This window comes from Chiloscyllium punctatum, chromosome 7 (genome assembly GCF_047496795.1).
Source record: "Chiloscyllium punctatum isolate Juve2018m chromosome 7, sChiPun1.3, whole genome shotgun sequence".
NCBI classification, from domain to species: domain Eukaryota; kingdom Metazoa; phylum Chordata; class Chondrichthyes; order Orectolobiformes; family Hemiscylliidae; genus Chiloscyllium; species Chiloscyllium punctatum.
Window position 1 is genome coordinate 56,844,383 of NC_092745.1, and position 21,117 is coordinate 56,865,499.

General features: G+C 41.0%; 1 protein-coding gene across 1 annotated transcript in view; it reads left to right on the plus strand.

Annotated features, from left to right (window-relative positions):
• Positions 1–330: 330 nt before the first annotated feature.
• Positions 331–21,117, plus strand: part of LOC140479348 (testicular spindle-associated protein SHCBP1L-like) — a 68,272-nt gene continuing 47,485 nt past the window's right edge. Inside the window, exons 1-5 of the mRNA XM_072573257.1 lie at positions 331–587; positions 7,781–7,790; positions 15,658–15,807; positions 19,578–19,792; positions 19,879–19,965. Coding sequence (XP_072429358.1) covers positions 331–587; positions 7,781–7,790; positions 15,658–15,807; positions 19,578–19,792; positions 19,879–19,965 — 719 coding nt within the window. The remainder of the gene's footprint in view (positions 588–7,780; positions 7,791–15,657; positions 15,808–19,577; positions 19,793–19,878; positions 19,966–21,117) is intronic.

Here is a 21,117-nt window from a genome sequence, read left to right on the forward strand (position 1 = left end):
CGCAAAGCAAAAATGCAATGCAGCAAACAGCGGACATTCACCGCTCCAAACAAGACAAAAATCATCTTCTTTGCCCACTGCCGTTTCTGGCGGTGCACGCGCCAATTGAAAACCAGCGCCAATGTTCTGGTGCAAGGCTATGTTCGCGTGGTTGGCCGTTGGTCGTGAAACGCCTCATCGGTGTTTTGCCTGTTTCAGAAGATGATCTCGCGCTGTTGCGCCCCTGTCCCCGCCCCTTTCTCCACTGTTCCCCTCCGCACATGGTCTTCGCTTGAGGTCGGATCTGCCGCGTGCTCGTGTGGGCGGTTGGAGCAACGGGTGAGCGCGGTAATGGCGTCGTGCTCTTCCGACAAGGATATCGCCTGCGAGGCCCAAGTAAGTCACTCAGAGGAGATTGAGCTGGATGATAAGAGCTCTGGAGAAAACAGCTCTGTTCGACCCCTGACTTCGTCCCCTCGGCCGGTGAGAACTGCTCAGCGGGAGATGAAGCACAAGCCGGCAGACTCAGAGGAATTGGAAGAAGCGAATGTTCTGCCGCAGGTCTACGTGTCAACTGTCAAATTCACGCCGGAGAGCAGGGTGAACCTGTACTGTGATCAGATTTTATCTTCTTGCAAGGTACAAAGTGGAGGGAAAAATGATTCAGCAACTAGGCGGTTGATGATTAGCGTTAAGACATAGGGAAGAAGTGGGCTGCCAAGATGACCAAAGACGAGGAGCAAAAGCTGCGGCCAGAATATGATACTGTTGGGATGGCGGAATAAATATAACTTTTTTTTTAATTCTAGGCTCCCATTTGTTGTGCACGCCAACCTGGAAACTTGCAAAACTTAGCGAGTTATTCTAAACACATGACAGCTATAAAACGACTTAGTCGTGCAATTTAGCCCAGCCTACTGAAGCATTGTTGTAATGCATATGAATTACACCCAAATTCTGTCACCTGTAGAAATGATTATGACATATTTTGTCGAGGTTTTATTGTAAAGCAGTTATGAATAATTTGACGATGTATTGGCACCCCCCATTGCTGCAGTGAAAAATGGGATGGAGGCACTTCACACATCATTCCCCTCCTTAATTCACACTTGTTCTCTCTTCCTGTAAAATTTCCAGTCACCCTACGTCTTCTACTGGGATGACAGTCTTGTTTACCACTTTGTCCCCGCATGTTTCAAATCACGCTGGTATTCTTTGCAACCCCAGTAGTTGTACAAGGATTTATCCTTGCTCTCTGTCTGCAATTATGGTGCAGATCTTCTAGTCAGCATTGGAGAGGATGCGTTCTAGCACAGTCAATATATCAACAATACCTTTAGATGACATATCCACGATACCATCACTGTAGCATAGTATATGATCTGAGGGTATAAAGGTCTCATTTGCCATCTCACTTGGGGATCATTTGAAGCATGAGATGCTATGAGAAGCTTGCTCTCAGCTGTAATCAAATAACTTGACTTTAGGACAGACAATGCTGTCTCTGTGAATGTAACATAACTACATAGCTAATTGTAATAAATGTTGGATTCTTCAATACCACAACTTCCGCACCTTGTTTCTTATGTCAGGATGATATCATAATTATTGCAACATCAGATAAAATACCCCACTAGAGGCAAAACCATGAGTGTCCAAAGCTAACTATGATTTAATCAGTCCACATGCCTTTGCATATTCTGACACCAGATCCAGCACAGATTCGGGGGTGAACACAGATTGAGGCTAAATGTCAAGTGTAATTCCTATGCATCTGTGCCTGCTTTTCTTAAGAATAGTTCATTATTACATTGTTTTGAATGGAGCTGTCAACCCTGACACTGCATTCTCCCCTCGTTGACAGTGCTGTCACAACCTATTGCCAACATTTAAAAATGCTCCAATCTTTCCTCATCCCCAATAACGTTTACCCACTTCCCTCAACTCTTAACAATGTTCAGTCCTGTCCTTCATCCTGAAAGTATTCACCCCTTCCTTGTCCCTGACAATATTCAGCCCATTAACCTCTCTTTACCTCATAAAAAAAACTGAAGCCACCATCCCGTATTTCCTGATTACACTGAAATTTTGGAAGTTGAGTGGCATGGGCTGACTACTCTTTGATGGGGTAGGAGGGTGAACGATGTTTGGGATATTGGACTACTATCATGTGCTAGTTGATTTACTTATGGATAAAACAAGCGTATTTCTATGAAGGTAAATCCATTTAAAAATCAAGATAAATATAATGAAAACTGCCAAAGTCTGTATGGCTCTGGCCATCTGATTCCCTGTCATTAGAATTATGAATCCTGAACAAATACCACTGATGTCTATGCTCTTTTTCAGGATTCCAGTGTGCATTAGCAATGTAATTGGAATTGGAGGCCTCTCCCATATTAGAAAATTTGAGTCTACATTCTGTACAAAATTATCCTGAAATCACAAATTCCAATTCATATCAGCTTACCCACCCGAACAGCAAGAGTAGCAGATGTGGATGAGATGAGAAACAGAGGGCAACATAATGAACAGGAAACTAAGAGAGGAATGTAAATAAGGTACAGGAATTGGACACTATGGGACCAATATTCATGCCCAAGCCCATCTGCTAAGATTCAAACTGGGATTGAATTTCTCTAGATGTTCTCCTGCTTCTCTGCTATAACTTGAGCGTATGAGTCATGCGACCACGCAACTATTGAGTAAATGTTATTTGTGTTGTGTTCTTGGTTTTTTACTGAATTACAGAGGATGAATCGGAGAACCCCACAGAAATTCAATCTGTCAAATTCGTCTTTAATCAAAACCATCTTCCAATTAAAAATAATCGAAGTATTCTCTTCCCATAATTACATGGATTATTAATTGAAAATGAAATGCATTATGTGATAGTCATTATTCCTTTGAAAATTTAAAGTCACCAATTACATGAACCATGATGGCTGCCCACCCAATAAAATAAAATTACAGATGCTGGAAATGTGAGAAAAGTCTATTCATGTTAGAAATAAACAGATCAGTCAGGAGCTGCAGAGAAGAGAATTGAAATAATTCACCAGACTCTGTGAAGGTACCTGCCATCAGATTGGAAAATAGTTTATGTAATACTATTTCACATAACATTTGAGACAGAGGTAAGGAGAATCGTTTTCCTCAGAGGGTTTTGAGCCTTTAGAACTCTTGCTCAACAAGTGGTGAAAACATAGTTCTTGGTTATTTTAAGGCAGAGGTAGATAGATTCTAGACAAGGCAATGAAAGGTTATTGGGAGTAGGTGATAATGTGGATTAATCAGATTAGCTGTGATCTTGAATGGTCCAGCAGGCTCAAAGGCACTATTGGCCTAATGCTGCTCCTATATTTATAACTCCTCCTTTATTCAAGAAAGGAGGGAGACATAAAGAAGAAAACTACTGGTCAATAAGCCTAAAATTTATCATAGGGAAATGCTGGAATCAGTTATTTAAAAAGTTATTGGAGGGCCTTGAGAAAAATTTAGGGAAAAATGGGGCTTGATTTCCAGTGCGCTATCCCAATGAATCATGACACTAACAATTCACATTGTAGTAAAAGGATCGAGAAATCGTGATGCCACACTTGGATTAAAGACTAACTAGTTGAAGAGAAGGCAAAGTTAGGAAACTGAAGTTTTATACATTAATACTAAATATATGATAAACATAAATTTACCGGGCCCTGATCTTATAGTTACACTCAATAAGTGATAATTTGTCTTTGTGTTTCTATCTGTATGCTCTCAAGACTGTCTAATTTTTGAGTTTAGTATCTAATATTAAATCTTTTAATTAGTTGTCATATGTAATGTGATCTGCTGTGGTTTAGTGTAGTGTGGTCTAACTCCACCCACACTTATTTATGTTCAGTGATTTCCAGCTCCATGACATCATCACAAGGTTTTTTTCAGGTACTGGAGCCCTTATTCAACATCCCTCCTCACACATTTCTTTCAAATAAATATTGATGAACAGTTACATATCTACTTAAATAAATAATGTTGATTGCTTACAACGTTTACTCATCATTTTCTTCCTCAGCTCTCTTAGTCGGTCAAAAAGGTCTATAACCTGGTGTAGAAATACCAGGTGTGGTAATAGTAGCGATCTTGCATTTATTCGGCTAACTTGCATTAGATTGTTCTAGCACCCTGATGACAGACCTTGCAAGGGTAGTATGATCCAAGGCATATGTCTGAGGTACTGTTGCTTTGTGGCACATCATTGGTGGGTTTCATTTTGTTCCAGTTCAGCAGGTGGGTCCCATATTAAGTTTGGAAAATGGCAAAGCAGGAACAATGAGATGAGCTGATATCATTGCAATGGATGACTTTTTCATTTGCTTCTGAAAGATCACATTGATGTTGCCCAGGCAGTTGCATTCTAACCCTTCCTTTGAAGTCCCCTTGTCCAAACTGGTTGTCCATGACGCAGTGTTGTTAACATTTTGGTGTGGTAAAATTTATTATGTGCTCAGGGGAGGATAAGACAACAATGGCTGCCAGTGGAAGTCAGGAACAGCACAAAAATGAAAGAAAGCATACAATATGGAAAAAAGTAGAGGAAGCCAGAGGATTGGGAAGCCTTTAAAAAACAGCAGAAGATAACTAAAAAGACAAAAGTAGGGAGAAGATGAAATATGAGAGTAAGCTAGCTAGAAATATAAAAGAAGAATGCAAGAGTGTTTTTAGATATCAAAAAGGTAAGAGTCAGGCAAGAGTGAACGTTGGACTGCTGGAAAATAAGTCTAGAGAAGTTGCATAGGGAACAAAGAAATGGCTGAGGAACTGAACAGGTATTTTGCATCAGTTTTCAAGTAGGAAGACACCAGCAGCATGTCAGAACTTCAACAGGGGGTTGAGATGAATGTAGTGGCCATCACTAAGGAGAAAGCTGAAAGATCTGAAGGTGGATAAATCAACTATACCTGCTGGACTACACTCTACAGTTCTAAAGGAGAAAATCAAAGCAATTATAGAGGCCATGGTGGTCATTCTTCAGGAATCACTGGAGTCAGGGAGGCTGCAAGAGGACTGGAAAATGGCTAATGTATCAACCTTGTTTAAGAAGTAAGATAGGCAGAAGATAGGAAACAATAGGTCAGTTAGCCCGACCTCAGTCGTTCACAAGACTTTAGAATCCATTATTAAGAATGAGAATGCGGAGTACTTGGAAGTGCACGGTAAAGCAAACTGAGTCAGCACGGTTACTCCTAGGGGAGACCATACCTGTCAAATCTGTTAGAAGTCTTTAATGAGGTAATGGCAAAGAAGAAACAGTGGACATGACTTACTTGGATTTCCAGACGGCCCTTATCAATGTGCCACACAAGAGGCTATTGAATATTTAAGAATCCACATGTTAGGGGCAAGGTACTGGCATGGATTGAGGTTTGGCTGACTGGCAGAGGCAGAGAGTGGGGATAAAGGGGTCTTTTTCAGGATTAGATTACTTACAGTGTGGAAACAGGCCCTTCGGCCCAACAAGTCCACACCGACCCGCTGAAGCGCACCCACCCAGACCCATTCCCCTATGTTTACCCCTGCACCTAACACTAGGGGCAATTCACCTGACCTGCACATTTTTGGATTGTGGGAGGAAACCAGAGCACCCGGAGGAAACACATGCAGACGTGGGGAGAATGCGCAAATTCCACACAGTCAGTCGCCTGAGGCGGGAATTGAACCCGGGTCTCTGGTGCTGTAAGGCAGCAGTGCTAACTACTGTGCCGCCCACAATGGATGGTAGTGGCAAAGTGGAATTCCACAGGGGTCCATGCTGGGACCACAGCTACTCATAGATTAATGTTCTGGACGAAGGAACTGAGAGCATTGTTAAGTTTGCTGAATATACAAAGACAGGTAGAGGGACAGGTGGTATTGAGGAAGCAGGCATGCTGCAGAAGGACCTGGACAGGCTGGGAGAGTGGGCAAAGAGATGGCAGATGGAATGCAGTGTGGCAAAGTGTGAGATAATGTATTTTGAATTGAATTTATTGTCACGTGTACCGACGCACAGTGAAAAGCTTTGTCTTGCGAGCAATACAGGCAGATCACATAGTTAAGTAGCATAGATAGTAAATAATAGGTAAACAGCGGCAAAAACAAAAACACAAGTACAGGTGAATGTTAAGAGTTTGTGAGTCCATTCAGTATGCTAACAATAGTAGGGTACAAACTGTTTCGAAACCTGCTGGTGCATGTGTTTAGGCTTCTGTACCTTCTCCCTGATGATAGAGGTTGTAGAAAAAACATTGCCAAGGTGGGATGGATCTTTAAGAATGCTGGCGGCCTTTCCTTGACAGCGGGCCAGGTAGATGGATTCTATAGATGGAAAGTTGGCCTTTGTGATTGTCCAGGCCGATTTCACTACTCTCTGTAACCATCTCCGATCTTGAATAGTACAGTTGCCATACCAGGTAGTGATACATTCAGACAGAATGCTCTCGATGACACACCTATAAAAGTTGGCAAATGCCAAATTTCCTCAGCTGCCTGAGGAAGAAGATACGTTATTGGGCCTTTTGTAACTAGTGCATCCACATGAAGAGTCCAAGAAAGCTTGTTGTGGATGACCACTCCCAGGACCTTGACGCTGTCCACTCATTCCACCTCTATGCTTTTAATGTGTAAGGGGGCATGAGTAACATCCCCCTGAAAGTTAATAATAAGTTCCTTGGTTTTGCTGGCATTGAGAGCTAGGATGTTCTCAGTGCACCATTTTTCCAGATCTTTTATCTCCCATCTGGAGTCTGTTTTGTCGTCATCTGAGATTCAACCGACTATGGTGGTGTCATTAGCGAGCTTGTCAATGACATTAGTCTGGTATTTGGTGATGCAGTTGTGAGTATATAGTGTGTACAATAGGGGGCTGAGTACGCATCCCTGGGGTGCTCCAGTGTTGAATGTTAGTGAAGATGAAATATTGTCCCCACTCTTCACTGATTGTGGCCTATGGGTAAGGAAACTGAGGATCCAGTTGCAGAGAGTTGGGCTTAGTCCGAGATCACAAAGTTTAGTAATCAGTCTAGAGGGGATAATAGTGTTGAAGGCTGAACTGTAGTCAATGAGTACTATTCTTATGTAGCTGTTCTTGGTATCAAGATATTTTAGGGAGGAGTGTAGGGCAAGTGATATGGCATCTGACGTGGATCTGTTGGTCCAATAGTCAAATTGGAGTGGGTCAAGAGTAGTGGAAAAGCTGGAGTTGATTTTCGTAGGAAGACTAAAAGCACAGGCTATTTTCTAAATGGGGAAAAGCTTCTGAAATCTGAAGCACAAAGGGACTTGGGAACTCTGGTTCAGGATTCTGTTAGGATTAACATGCAGATTCATTTGGCAGTTATGAAGGTAAATGGTATTCATTTCAAGAGGGCTAGAATACAACAGCTGAAATGTACTGCTGAGGCTAATATAAGGCTTTGACCGCATTTAGAATGTTGTGAGCAGTTTTGGGCCCTGTACCGAAGCAAAGATGTGCTGGCATTGGAGGGGATCCAGAGGAAGTTTATATGATCCCAGGGATGAAAGGTTTGTCATATGAGAATTGGTTGAGGGCTCTCGGTCAGTATTCAGTGACTTGGAGAAGATGTTTCTCCAAGTAGGAGAGACTGGGACCAGAGAGCACAGCCTGAGATTTATAAGACAACCCTTTAGAACTGAAATGAGCAAGGATTTTTTCAGTCACAGGGTAGTTAATCTGTGGAAATCATTTCTACAGAGGGCTGTGGAGGCCAAGTCATTTAGTACATTTAAAACAGACACAGATAGGTTCTTGATTGGTAAGAGGATCAAGGGTTAAGGGGAGAAGGCAGGAGAATGGGGTTGAGAAACATATCAGAAACACATTAGTTGGGCCATTTTTGGAATATTGTGTGCAATTCTGGTCTCCCTCCTATCGGAAGGATGTTGGTGAAACTTGAAGTAGTTCAAAAAAGATTTATAAAGATGTTGCCAGGGCTGGAGGATTTGAGCAATAGGGAGAGGCTGAATAGGCTGGGGCTGTTTTTCCTGTAGTGTCAGAGGCTGAGGGGTGATATTCTAAAGGTTTATAAAATCATGAGGAGCATGGATGGGGTAAATAGACAAGGGTGGGGGACTCCAGAGCTAGAGGGCATAGGTTCAGGGTGAGAGGGAAAAGATTTAAAAGGGACCTAAGGGGCAACTTTTTCATGCAAAGGGTTGTGCGTGTATGGAATGAGCTGCCAGAGAAAGTGGTGGAGGCTGGTATAATTACAACATCTAAAAGGTATCTGGATGGGTACATGAATATGAAGGGTTTAGAGGGATATGGGCCAAGTGCTGGCAAATGGGACTAGATTACGTTAGGATATCTGGTCAGCATGGGTGAGTTGGACCGAAGGGTCTGTTTCGATCTCTAAGGCTCTATATCAACATACCAAATGAGGAGCAGACTTGAGAGGCCAAATGGCCTAATTCTGTGCCATATTGTCTTATTTTGTGCTAGTCCACTCTGGAACTGGCATTCCTTGTGGGACGCAATCTGTATTGCCTACCATATTATTGTCCATCAGAACCAAGTTACTTCGAATGTAGAGTTGAGCTTTTAGTCTGCATCCCATCATCATCAAGTCATTGGAATGTACCACCTGGAAACAAACCCTCCAACCCTGACAACATCCTTGTAAATCTTTTCTGAACCTTTCCAAGTTTCGATTAACAATCAATTCTGAGGAGAGTGGGCTGGAGCAGCAAATGAATAAAGCAGTCAGAAAATCTGGACTTGTCTCAGATTTTTCACTGTTCTACTCATTTTATCTTCCACTGGACTCAGAATATCCAAGACAAATTTATGACATGTTGAAAGCTCAGTGTCTTTCTGATTACTTTAAACACCTCCCTCTCAAACTATGGACCATTGTCAGAAACAACAACACCTGGATACCATGAATGAAAAGTATCTCCGTCAGGGCTCTCTCAACCATTTAAGCAATCATTGATATCAGTTTTTTAATCTCAAACCATCTTGAGTAGTAATTGACCACAGTGATGTGGAAATTACCTTCACAAATGAATAGGTCTGTGCTGAAACAGATCCAGGGTCAGTCAGGCTATTCTGCAAGTATTAAAGGTTTCCATTATTCATTACTGTATATAACGCATGTATTACAATTGTTGATGAGATCTTCTGTTTTGTAATTCCTGGCTACTAAACAGCTTCATAAGCTCTTATTCTGCAATTAATTATGCCTAAGTAAATCCTCTGAAGAAAATTAAAAGTTACACAACACCAGGTTATAGTCCAACAGGTTTATTTGGAAGTATTAACTTTCTGAGCACTGCTCCTTTGTTAGGTAGCTAGTGGGGCAGGATCATATGACACAGAATCTATAGCACATATTTTTAAGGTGAAAGTAGAAAAATCTTCTAAAAAGACTTGAGGGCAGTTTTTTTTTAACAAGGAGAGTGATTCGTGTGTAGAATGACCTGCGAGAGGATGTAGTGAATGTGGGTACAGTTACAACATTTAAAAGACATTTAGGTAAGTAATGAATAAGAAATGTTTAGACGGATATGAGTCAAGTGCAGGCGGGGAGACTAGTTTAGTTTGGGATTATGGTCATCATGGACAGGTTGGACTGAAGGGCCTGTTTCTGTGCTGTATGACTATGACTGTACAGAAAAGTGCTATGTGTTCAAAGTAGACTTGGTGATGTGGTCTGCAAACCAAGCTCCAAGCCATTCTTGAATGCAATACCTGTACACATTAGTGCACTCGTGTTCCTTCTTTTGTACTTTCCTAATGACATCAAGTTTGTTTCAAGAGGCTGGCCAAGATAATATGGTTGTTTGAGTGTAAGAGTGTACTTCAGCCCCAAAAACATCATCGTCATAAGTGAGTATTTCAACCATTGTTTTGGAAAGAACATCTTCTAACAATTGATACATGCCTTGGACATATTGAGTTTCATATAAGAATTTTATAAATCTGGGCTGAAAGGCATTGTACATGAGATATTTTTGCTTACACTTTTTCATTCAATAAGGTCATGGCTGATCTTTTCAAGGACTCAGCTCCACTTACCCACCTGCCCACTATAACCCTTAATCCCTTTACTGTTAAAAATCTATCTCTCTTTGCCTTAAAGTCATTCAACGAGGTAGCCTCAACTGCTTCACTGGGTAGGAAATTCCACAGATTCACAACCCTTCCAGTGAAGAAGTTCTCCTCAACTCAGTCCTAAATCTGCTCCCTCTTATTTTGAAGCAATGCCCCCTTGTTGGAGTTTCACTCGCCAGGAGAAACAACTTCTCTGCTTGTATCTTGTCTATTCCTTTCATAATTTTATATATTTCTGTAAAATCCCTCCTCATTCTTCTAAGCTCAAATGAGTGTAGTCCCAATCTATTCTATCTGTCCTATAAGCCAACTCTCTCAAATCCGGACTCAACTTAGTGAATTTCCTGTGCAGCGCCTCCAGTGACAGTACATCCTTTCTCAAGTAAGGAGACCAAAACTGTACAGTTTTCTGAAAGGCTATCTGTTGCTGTGCAACTGAATAACATTTATAATGTTTTCAAGAGATTTTTACAAGCATTCCATAGCAAATATGATATGGTAAAAATTCAGTAAATTGATACTTGATACCCAGAAACCATCGTATATTGTGCACTGACTTAGGAGTTGGGAACTCCTTCACCAACTTGGTCTTCTGGGGATCACCTTCTGAGCTGTTGATTCGTACAAGCAATATGGCTAGGGAACAATCGGAATACTTAGAAAATTCCCATTCATCATTCACCATAAGGCCTGCTGCTTATAAATATCTAGGACATCATATTCTCCTATTATGAAGCTAGGTAGTTTCAGCATGTAGTCCAGTACACAATTTCAGATCCTGTTGCTGAAAGACATTTTCCATAGTGTGCTAGTTCATGTATCCTTGGCAGGAGGTTGAGGGCAAAACATGCTCCCGTGCTTATTAGGGAAGATTCCCAGTTATTGATAATGCACGTTTTCTCCACATAATATGTGATCTTTGACTGTCTGTTTGACACTCAATTTCACTTTAATCGTACAACATCTCTGCAAACGTCTTTAATTCAGGTGGTAAAATGTTAATCTCTGCTGATCAAGTGGGATTCATTAGAAACTTTCTTGAAGTAGTTTCGCTCAATAAGATTCAATAATTTTTTTTGACCGCAGCAAAGATGTCTACTGTGGTGTCATTCGTAATCATTATCACATCAAATTTGACAATACATGATCAGATTTGTTTCCATTGCTTTTAACCAAATTTTGGTATTTTAACTGTAAAATTAATGAAACTTTTTAGCTGTCCAAGTAAAACTTTGAATTTGTAATTCAATCTGAAGTTTACATCTAAAAACAGCACTTAGAGCAACAGAAACTTTAACAGCTTTCAGTATTCGTATTACAATATCATCTTTTTTGTTCCTTCCCTGAAGGTGTTGAAGCTGCTTACATGTTGAGTAGTCATTCACTTTTCATGGGTACTCAGCTCAGATTTTTTCCCTTAGCTGCTATTGGGTCTTTCTTGCTCTCACTGTTTCCTTAAAACTTCATTTTCCCTATTATTGATTGTGAAGGGCTTTTTGAGACTTAGTGTTTGGGGCTTACTCTGGAGGAACTTTCTGCTCTGAGGTTACCTTGACAGCAGCTGTCAAGCTCTGTGGCTTTTCTGGCTGCTGGCAGCTCTTAAAAGCTGTACCAATGGTTACATTTATAAAAATGTTTTAAGAACTTTTTTTCTTCTCCAGCCAATCTTAGGTCTGTTTCTTGATCTTCACTGCTGCTAAGATTTGCGACGTAGCAAATCCCACTAATGCTACCCTCTTTTATTGTCTGGTTTGATGCTACGTTGTGAGTTTGGGTTCAAAGAGAAGGCAAAGTCAAAAACTGTCCTCAGGCTTACAGTTCAAAGTAACACTATTTATTATACATTAATACTAAATTATGCTATACATGGTGGTCGTAGATATCAGGCTCTAAACTTGTTGTTACAGTAAAAACTAAACCACCCTTTGTAGAATAGAATTCCTACAGTGTGGAAGCAGGCCATTTAGCCCATCAAGTCCATATCAACCTACTAAAGAGCATCCTACACACACCCAAACCACTACCGTATCCCTCTCACTCTGCATTTGCCATAGATAACCTACCTAGCCTGCACATCCCTGGACAGTATGGGCAATTTAGCATTGCCAATCCACCTAACCTGCACATCTTTGGACTGTGGGAGGAAACCGGACCACCAGGAGGGGAACCATGCAGACTCGGGAAGAATATGCAAACTCCAAACAGTCGCCAAGAATAAAATCAAACTTGGGTCCCTGGCATTGTGAGGCAGCAGTGCTAACCACTGTGCTGCCTCTATTTGTATCTATGGCCATATTCTCTCAGGACACTCTGGCATTGTAGATTGTGTATTATAGTTTGTTTTAGTTTAATGTAATGTCGTCTAACTCTAATTTATGTTCAGTGTTCAGCTCCATAATATCATCACAAAGTTGCTCCAAGGTCATAGAGTCATAGAGATGGGCAGCACGGAAACAAACCCTTTGGTTTAATTTGTCCACGCTGACCAGATGTCCTAACCTAATCTAGTTCCATTTGCCAGCACTTGGCCCATATCCCTCTAAACCCTTGCGATTTATATACTCATCCAGATGCCTTTTAAATGCTGTAACTATACCAGCCTCCTACCACATCCTCTGGCAGCTCATTCCATCCACACATCACCCTCTGTGTGAAAAAGTTACCCCTTAGGTCCCTTTTATATCTTTCCCCTCTCACTTTAAACCTTTGCCCTCTAGTTCTGGACATCCCAACCCAGGGGAAAGACCTTATCTATTTATCCTATCCATGACTCTCATGATTTTGTAAACCTCTATAAGGTCATTCCTCAGCCTCCGACACTCCAGGGAAAATAGCCCCAGCCTACTCAGCCTCTCCTTTTAGCTCAAATCCTCCAACCCTGGCAACATCTTTGTAAATCTTTTCTGAACCCTTGCAAGTTTCACAACATCCTTCTGAAATGAAGGAGACCAGAATTGCACGCAATATTCAAAAAGTGGCCTAACTAATGTTGTGTACAGCCACAACTTGACGTCCCAACTCCTATACTCAATGCTCTGACCAATAAAAGAAAGTATACTAAATACCTTCACTAATCTACCTACCTGAGACTCTACTTTCCAGGAACTATGAACCTGCACTCCAAGGTCTCTTTGTTCAGTAACGCTCCCCAGGACCTAAAAAAAAGGGCGGTACAGTGGCTCACCGAACCAGGGTCCCAGGTTCGATTCCAGCCTCGGGTGACTGTCTGTGTGGAGTTTGCATATTCTCCCCTTGTCTGTGTGGGTTTCCTCCAGGTGCTCTGGTTTCCTCCCACAGTCCAAAGCTGTGCAGGTCAGGTGAATTAGCCATGCTAAATTGCCCACACTGATAGGTTCATTAGTCAGAGGGAAATGTGTCTGGGCAGGTTACTCTTCGGAGGGTCGGTGTGGACTGGTTGGGCCAAAGGGCCTCTTCCACACTGTAGGGAATCTAATCAAAATTAACAAAAAGCGTGGCTCAGTGGTTAGCACTGTTGTCTCACAGTGCCAGCGATCTGGGTTCAATTCCTGTCTCTGGCGACTATCTGTGTGGAGTTTGCACATTCTCCCTGTGTCTGCGTGGGTTTCCTTCAGGTGCTCCGGTTTCCTCCCTCAATCCAAAGATGTGCAGGTCAGGTGAATTGACCATGCTAAATTGCCCATAGTGTAAGGTGCATTAATTAGGGGTAAATAAAGGGTAGGGGAATGGGTCTGGGTGGGTTAGTGTTCGGAGGGTCAATTGGACTTCGAGTCATAGAGGTATACAGCATGGAAACAGACCCTTTGGTCCAACCTGTCCATGCCGACCAAATATCCCACCCAATCTAGTCCCACCTGCCAGCACCCGGCCCATATCCGTCCAAACTCTTCCTACTCATATACCCATCCAAATGTCTTTTAAATGTTGCAATTGTACCTCCACCACTTCCTTTGGAAGCTCATTCCATACCCGTACCACCCTCTGCATGAAAAAGTTGCCCCTTAGGTCTCTTTTACATCTTTCCCCTCTCACCCTAAACTTATGCCCACTAGTTCTGGACTCCCTGACCCCAGGGAAAAGACTTTGTCTATTTATCCTATCCATGTCCCTCATGATTTTGTAAATCTCTATAAGGTCAGCCTCCAACACTCCAGGAAAACAGCCCCAGCCTGTTCAGCCTCTCCCAATAGCTCAAATCCTCTAACCCTGGCAACATCCTTGTAAATCGTTTCTGAACCCTTTCAAGTTTCACAACATCTTTCCGATAGGTAGGAGACCAGAATTGCACGCGATATTCCAACGGTGGCCTAACCAATGTCCTGTACAGCCGCAAAATGACCTCTCAACTTCTGTACTCAGTACTCTGACCAATGAAAGAAAGCATACCAAACACTTTCCTCACTATCCTATCTACCTGCGACTCCACTTTCAAGGAGCTATGAACCTGCACTCCAAGGTGTCTTTGTTCAGTAGCACTCCCTAGGACCTTACCATTAAGTGTATACGTCCTGCTAAGATTTGCTTTCCCAAAATGCAGCACCTCACATTTATCTGAATTAAACTCCATCTGCCACGCCTCAGCCCATTGACCCATCTATTCAAGATCCTGTTGTAATCTGAGGTAACCTTCTTCTCTGTCCTCTATACCTCCAATTTTGGTGTCATCTGCAAACTACTAACTGTACCTCTTATGCTCGCAACCAAATCATTTATGTAAATGACAAAACGCGGTGGACCCAGAACCGATCCTTGTGGCACTCCACTGGTCACAGGCCTCCAGTCTGAAAAACAACCCTTCACTACCACCCTCTGTCTTCTACCTTTGAGTCAGTTTGGTATCCAAATGGCTAGTTCACCCTGTATTCCTTGAGATCTAACCTGACGAATCAATCTCCCATGGGGAACCTCATCGAATGCCTTACTGAAGTCCATATAGATCACATCTACCACTCTGCCCTCATCAATCCTCTTTGTTACTTCTTCAAAAAACTCAATCAAGTTTGTGAGACATGATTTCCCACACACAAAGCGTTGTTGACTATCCCTAATCAGTCCTTGCCTTTCGAAATACATGTCCCTCAGAATTCCCTCCAACAACATACCCACCACCAACGTCAGGCTCACCATTCTATAGTTCCCTGGCTTGTCCTTACCACCCTTCGTAAACAGTGGCACTACTTTAGCCAACCTCCAGTCTTCCGGCAACTCACCTGTGACTATCGATGATACAAATATCTCAGCAAGAGGCCCAGCACCCGGCCCATATCCCTCCAAACCTTTCCTATTCATATACCCTTCTCTAGCTTCCCGTAGGGATCCTTGTCGAGTGCCTTACTGAAGTCCATGTAGATCACGTCTACCGGTCCTGAAATCCTTGCACACAGTGTGGCACAAAAGAACTGAAGAATGCTAATATTTTAGGCTATCGAGAGCCATTGGATAAGAAAACTAGAAAGATAACATTTTGCTTTAAAGATTGTTTGGTTTGACATTTCTGTTCAATTGCAGGACTTATTTGTTGAATGATTGAATTTATTACTTGCCTGTGTGATCAATTGCATGGAAATAAACCTAAAATATTCAATTGTTTTATTCTTACAAAGGCAGAAGAAGCAGATGAAGCAATGAGCAAGTATCTCACTGAAAAGCTTCGTGCAAGAACTACATGGTTAGGCGTATGGAAAACAAATCCAGAGCTGTTCTTTGTAAAGTATGATGAAGGATCTATACCCTATGTTGGTGTCTTGGTTGAGGTAGGCTACATTATGCAAACTGACAATTTTTGTTTGCTACAAATTATAATGAAGTCTAAAGTTATTTTTGTAAACATTTTGCAATATTTTAATGAAGTTGCCTAAGAGTAAATGAGGATATATTATTGCATGCTTACCTTGCGATAAATCTCACTGACATTTCGTATTGAGAAAACCTATTAATACTTAGCAAGGAAAACAAACTAAGGACAATCACAGTTTTCCCTCTTCAACGTTCTTATGAAATTGCAAATTTTTTTTCCGTTTTACAGCTTTACTATTTTATAGTACTTGATAGTACTTTCCTGGGCAAGAAATGTGCCGAGGGTTATCAATCAATTGCCACATGATGGGATATCTCACTACGGCTGTATTTTGTCACCATTTGAGAAACAGACAAACAAACTTAGGAGAGGGGCAACTGGATAAGCAGAATTCAAGCTGTTATCACTGATTGATGTAATGGAAACTTTCTCGGTCTATGTGACTTGGTACTGGTCACTAATCTTTAGGAATCTCTGTAGTATCAAACAACTTTAACTGTCAGAGATACAATATGTAGGGAGAAAGGTGGAAACTTCTTATTTTTCCATGGAATGTGAACATCACTGACAAGAAGAGTGTTTGTTGCTGTTCACTTATTGCTTTTGAAAAGTGACTGTGAGCCACTTTCTAGAAGTACAGTCCATCTAGTGTAGGTATACCCATAATGTTGTTATGAATGGAGTTCCAGGTTTCTGATCAAGAATGGCAAATAATTCCTAGTTAAGATGGCATGCTTCTTGAAGGGGATCTTGCAGGTGGTGATGCTTCCATGTACCTTCTATATTTCTGGTTTTGAAAGGTTTTGTCAAACTAGATTTGTTGAATTGTATGTTCTTTATGATAGTCATTGCTGTCATGTGCACCAGCAATGGAAGGAGTGTTTAAGGTGTGATGAATGCCAATTGCTTCTTGAATAATTCTGGAGCTGTGCTTATCCAGGGCAAGTGAAGATTATTCTGTTCTTGTCTTTTTATTCTTGACTTTTGTGCCTCATAAATGGGGAGCATGCATTGAGCGTCAGGAGTTAAATTATGTGCTATCGAATTCTCTGTCTCTGACCTGCTCTTGTTACCACAGCATCAGTGTCAGTTAAGTTTCTGGTAACTAGTAACTATCAGAATGTTGATGATAGGGCAATTCTGCTCGTTGGATGCTGCCTGAACTGCTGTGCTCTTCCAGCACCACTAATCCAGTATTTGGTTTTCAGCATCTGCAGTCATTGTTTTTACCCAATTCAGCAATAGTCGTATTGTTGAACATCAAGGGAAATTCTTTCTTGTTAGAGATGGTCATATTTGGCATGTTACTTTTCCCTAACTGATCCATGACAAAATACCAAGTCCACATTAAGGACACCCTCCACTGTTTTGTATGGCACTACCACCATAACAAAAATTAGGTACCAGTGAAGTGACAACATAAATGAATACTAAACAGTGAAACCGAAAAGTCATCAATCTCTACTCTTCGTTCCTCCACTGATGTTGTGAGATATGCTGAGTATTACCAACATGATTTGTTTATATTGCGATATCCACAGAACTATGTGCACAGAATTAAGCAATTAAACAAATCAGATCTAAGCTTTGCAGTCACGCCACATTGAGCCATGAATGTTTGATTGACATTTAATCAACTAATATTAAGGTGAGGCGATATAAACTTCTCCATTCCCGTAAAGGCAGAATCCAGCATACCAGTAGAAAAGAAGAGGTGAAAACATCAGTTGTCTTCACTAAGAATTGCCAAATGGATGAATCATTGTGGCCATCTAAAGTCCTCAGCACCATGAATAGTTGCTGTTAACCAATTCATTCACTTGTTGAAACATCAAGAAATTGCTTGAATACACTGGGGCAACAAAAGCCATGTTCCTAATAACATTGCAGCTGTAGAACTGAAATCATGTACTTCAGAACAAGCTGTGTCAATAATCAAGCTATTCCAGTATCTGCAATCCTGGCACCATTAAGCACAGTATAAAAGTGCTGGTATGAGTCTACAAAAAAGAAAAATCTAATCTGGTCAATTGCCGCCACATCAGTCTTCTCTCAATCACCAGGATTGTGCTTGAGGGTCTTTTTGATAGTGCTGCAAGGAAGTATTTACTTACCCATGACATGACCCTCCAGGTTCAGGTTAAATTCTAGCAGAACCCTAGCTCCAAGTATCATTGCAGAGTTTAAATACTGACATAAGAGCTAAATTCAATACGTGTTTATGTTGAATGCACTTGAAACTTTTTTTATTGTACTTGAGACATTTGCACTCTGGCAAGACCATCTTAATTACCGTCACTAATTGCCTTTGAGCAGTTGATACTGGGCCATTTCCTAAATCTCTATAGTCCTTGTGATATGGATCAACTCAGTGTGTTAAGGTAGTTCAGGCCTCTAGTTCAGCAGGAATGAAGGAATGGCAATGTAGTGTTAAGTCATGATGGTATGTGACTTGGGAGGAAACTTAGAGATAGTTATGTCTAATGCATCTGTTGCCTTTGTTTTTCTAGGTAATATAGTTCATGGTTTTGAATTGTGTTGTCAAAGTAGTCTTGGCACATTGTTGCAGTGAATCTTATTGATGGTACACAGTGCTACGGCTGTGCATTGGCGATGAAAGAAATGAATATTTCAGGTGGGAACATTGAAAGCCAATCAAATGGACTGCAGTATCCTGAATGATATTGAGTTTTGTGAATGAAGGTGAAGCTGCACTTATCTGCAGTGAATGTAGAATACGTCATCATATTTCTGACTTGTACAGACAGACTTTGGGAATTCATGAATTTGTCAGAGGATCCCAGCCTTAACGATTGGAATCTTCTGCTTAGGCTGAGAGTATGAGCCTGGACCTATTCTGGGGCAAGTCTTTCCTCTGAGTGGACAATGAAAGGGCCACTCAGACTTTATCATACGCTTAAAATAACTATGATTCATTGATGCTGCAGGCCACATTAAAGACCTGCAGTTTTGGCAGGATCCTAGCTGCACCATCAAAGTCAGTCACATCCACTATCAAATGGAGAAGGTAAGGTAATGGAGAAGTGTTATGTTCTTGTGGCATTTTCTGAAGAGTTTTGAGCTTTAGTGAAGGAATGAGTGACTACAGTTATGAGGTCACACCTGTAGAGGGGAATGTTTTGAGTATTACAAATGGATTATAAACTATGACTTTTGGATATTATGGCAGTCAGTCAGTCTGATTTGTACTGGGTACTGTCAAACACGTGGGGAGAATTCCATTGCACAATTAATCTGTTTCTTGTAGTTGGTGGACAGGCCTTTGGGAGTCAGGGAGTGAATTACTTGCTGCAGATTCTGGCATGCTGTTGAAGTATTTATGTGGCGAGCCAGTTTCTGGTCAATGGTAACACCCAAGATATTGATGGTGGAGCATTCTGTGCTGGTAATAGCATTGAATGTTGAAGGTTGGATTCTATCCAGCTGCAGATGGTCATTGTCTAGAAAATGTTATTTTCCACCGAGCTTTAATGCTATCCAGGTCTTGCTGTATTTATGTTCATGTCAAAGCATTACAGACAGGAGAGGATATTATCTGATCATGCAGAATTAAAAATCTTGAAGCAATAATGTTCACTGGTATTTTACTTGTGGGCTAATGTCATATCATTTTTTTAATATATGGGGCTTGTATGTTTTAAGTTAATGATGAAGGTCCTAGTAATTGTGGGCGATTTTTTTTGTCTTCCCTTTAATGTTTTGCAGGTCAATTGTAGACCTCGACAAAGCCAATCTTCTCATTTGCGAGCTACAGTATCAATCATAGAACCATATTCTTCGAATATTGCTAATCTGCCAAGAGAACTTGTTGAGGAAGTTTTGGATGAGTTAGATCACTGTGTTCCATTGTTGGAAGTTTATCCAATAGATGATCAGGATTCAGCTGTACGTGGTATTGCTCAAGCTCTGGAAAATGTTAGGTAAACACAAAAATAAACTTTTCCAAATTTAATGATCATGTCAATTTCTACAGATTGTTAACTCCATTTTATTATGAATTTTTCAGATTCTTTTATGACTTTCTGTGGAGAGACTGGGATGATGAGGAAGGCTGTGAAAATTACACTGCACTTATAGAAGAACGTATACGTTTGTAAGCCAGTTCTATAAAACTGTTTCAAAAACTATAGCAACTAACAATGGTGTAAAATGCAAAAAAATGAGAAAAGCTCAATGTTTTATTGTTCATGCATATACAAGAATGAAGAAATTGAACTATTTTTGAAATAATTCCTGTCATGTGGTCTTATATGCAGAGAGGGCAGAAGTACTAATGTAGTTTTGCCAGGTAAACTGGTTCCTGCTGCAGTGAAGAGCCTAGCTTTGACTTTAGAAGCTGTGTTGAAGAGCATTGGAGCTGGCTTGGAAGCATCTTTATAACAGCTTGCCACAATTTTTTGGCTGTTTGTGAGGAGTGTATGAGAAACCCAACTGCCATTTAGTCAGAATACCTAGTTATGGATCAGCCAGTGTCACTTTCCCTTTCTCGTGTTTTTTTTCGCTGTCAAGGTATAGGATCAATTTCCCTTCTTGGATTGCTCAATTCTACTGGTGGAAGTAGAGTAGAATCTGAAGCTCAAACAGTCAAGATTTTTGATGAAGTGGGAACATATGCTTATTATTTTCAGCCTTGTGGAAGTGTTTTCAACTGCTGTCAGTACAAAGAAATGCATTCCAAGTCCACCAGCTATCTATTCCTTGTCTGATTTTATAATTTTTGGCACCATCAACTAATTGAGGGTTTGATTAAGAAAAAGAAAGAAGCATATGTCAGGTATAGACAGGATAGATTGAGTAAATCCTTAGAAGGTACAAAGGCAGTAGTGGTACACTTTAAGGAAATCAGGAAGGCAAAAAGGGGACATGAGATAGCTTTGGCAAATAGTGTTAAGGAGGATCCAAAGGGTTTTTATAAATACGTTAAGGACAAAAGGGTAACTAGGGAGAAAATAGGACCCCTCAAAGATCAGCAAGGCGGCCATTATATGGAGCCGCAGGAGATGGGGGAGATACTAAATGAGTATTTTGCATCAGTGCTTACTGTGGAGAAGGACATGGAAGATTAGAATATGGGAAAATAGATAGTGACATCTTGAAAATGCCCATATTACAGAAGGACATGGAATTTATAGAATATGGGAAAATAGATAGTGACATCTTGAAAATGCCCATATTACAGAGGAGGAAGTGCTGGACGTCTTGAAATATATAAAGGTGGATAATTCCCCAGAAATCTGAGAGAAGC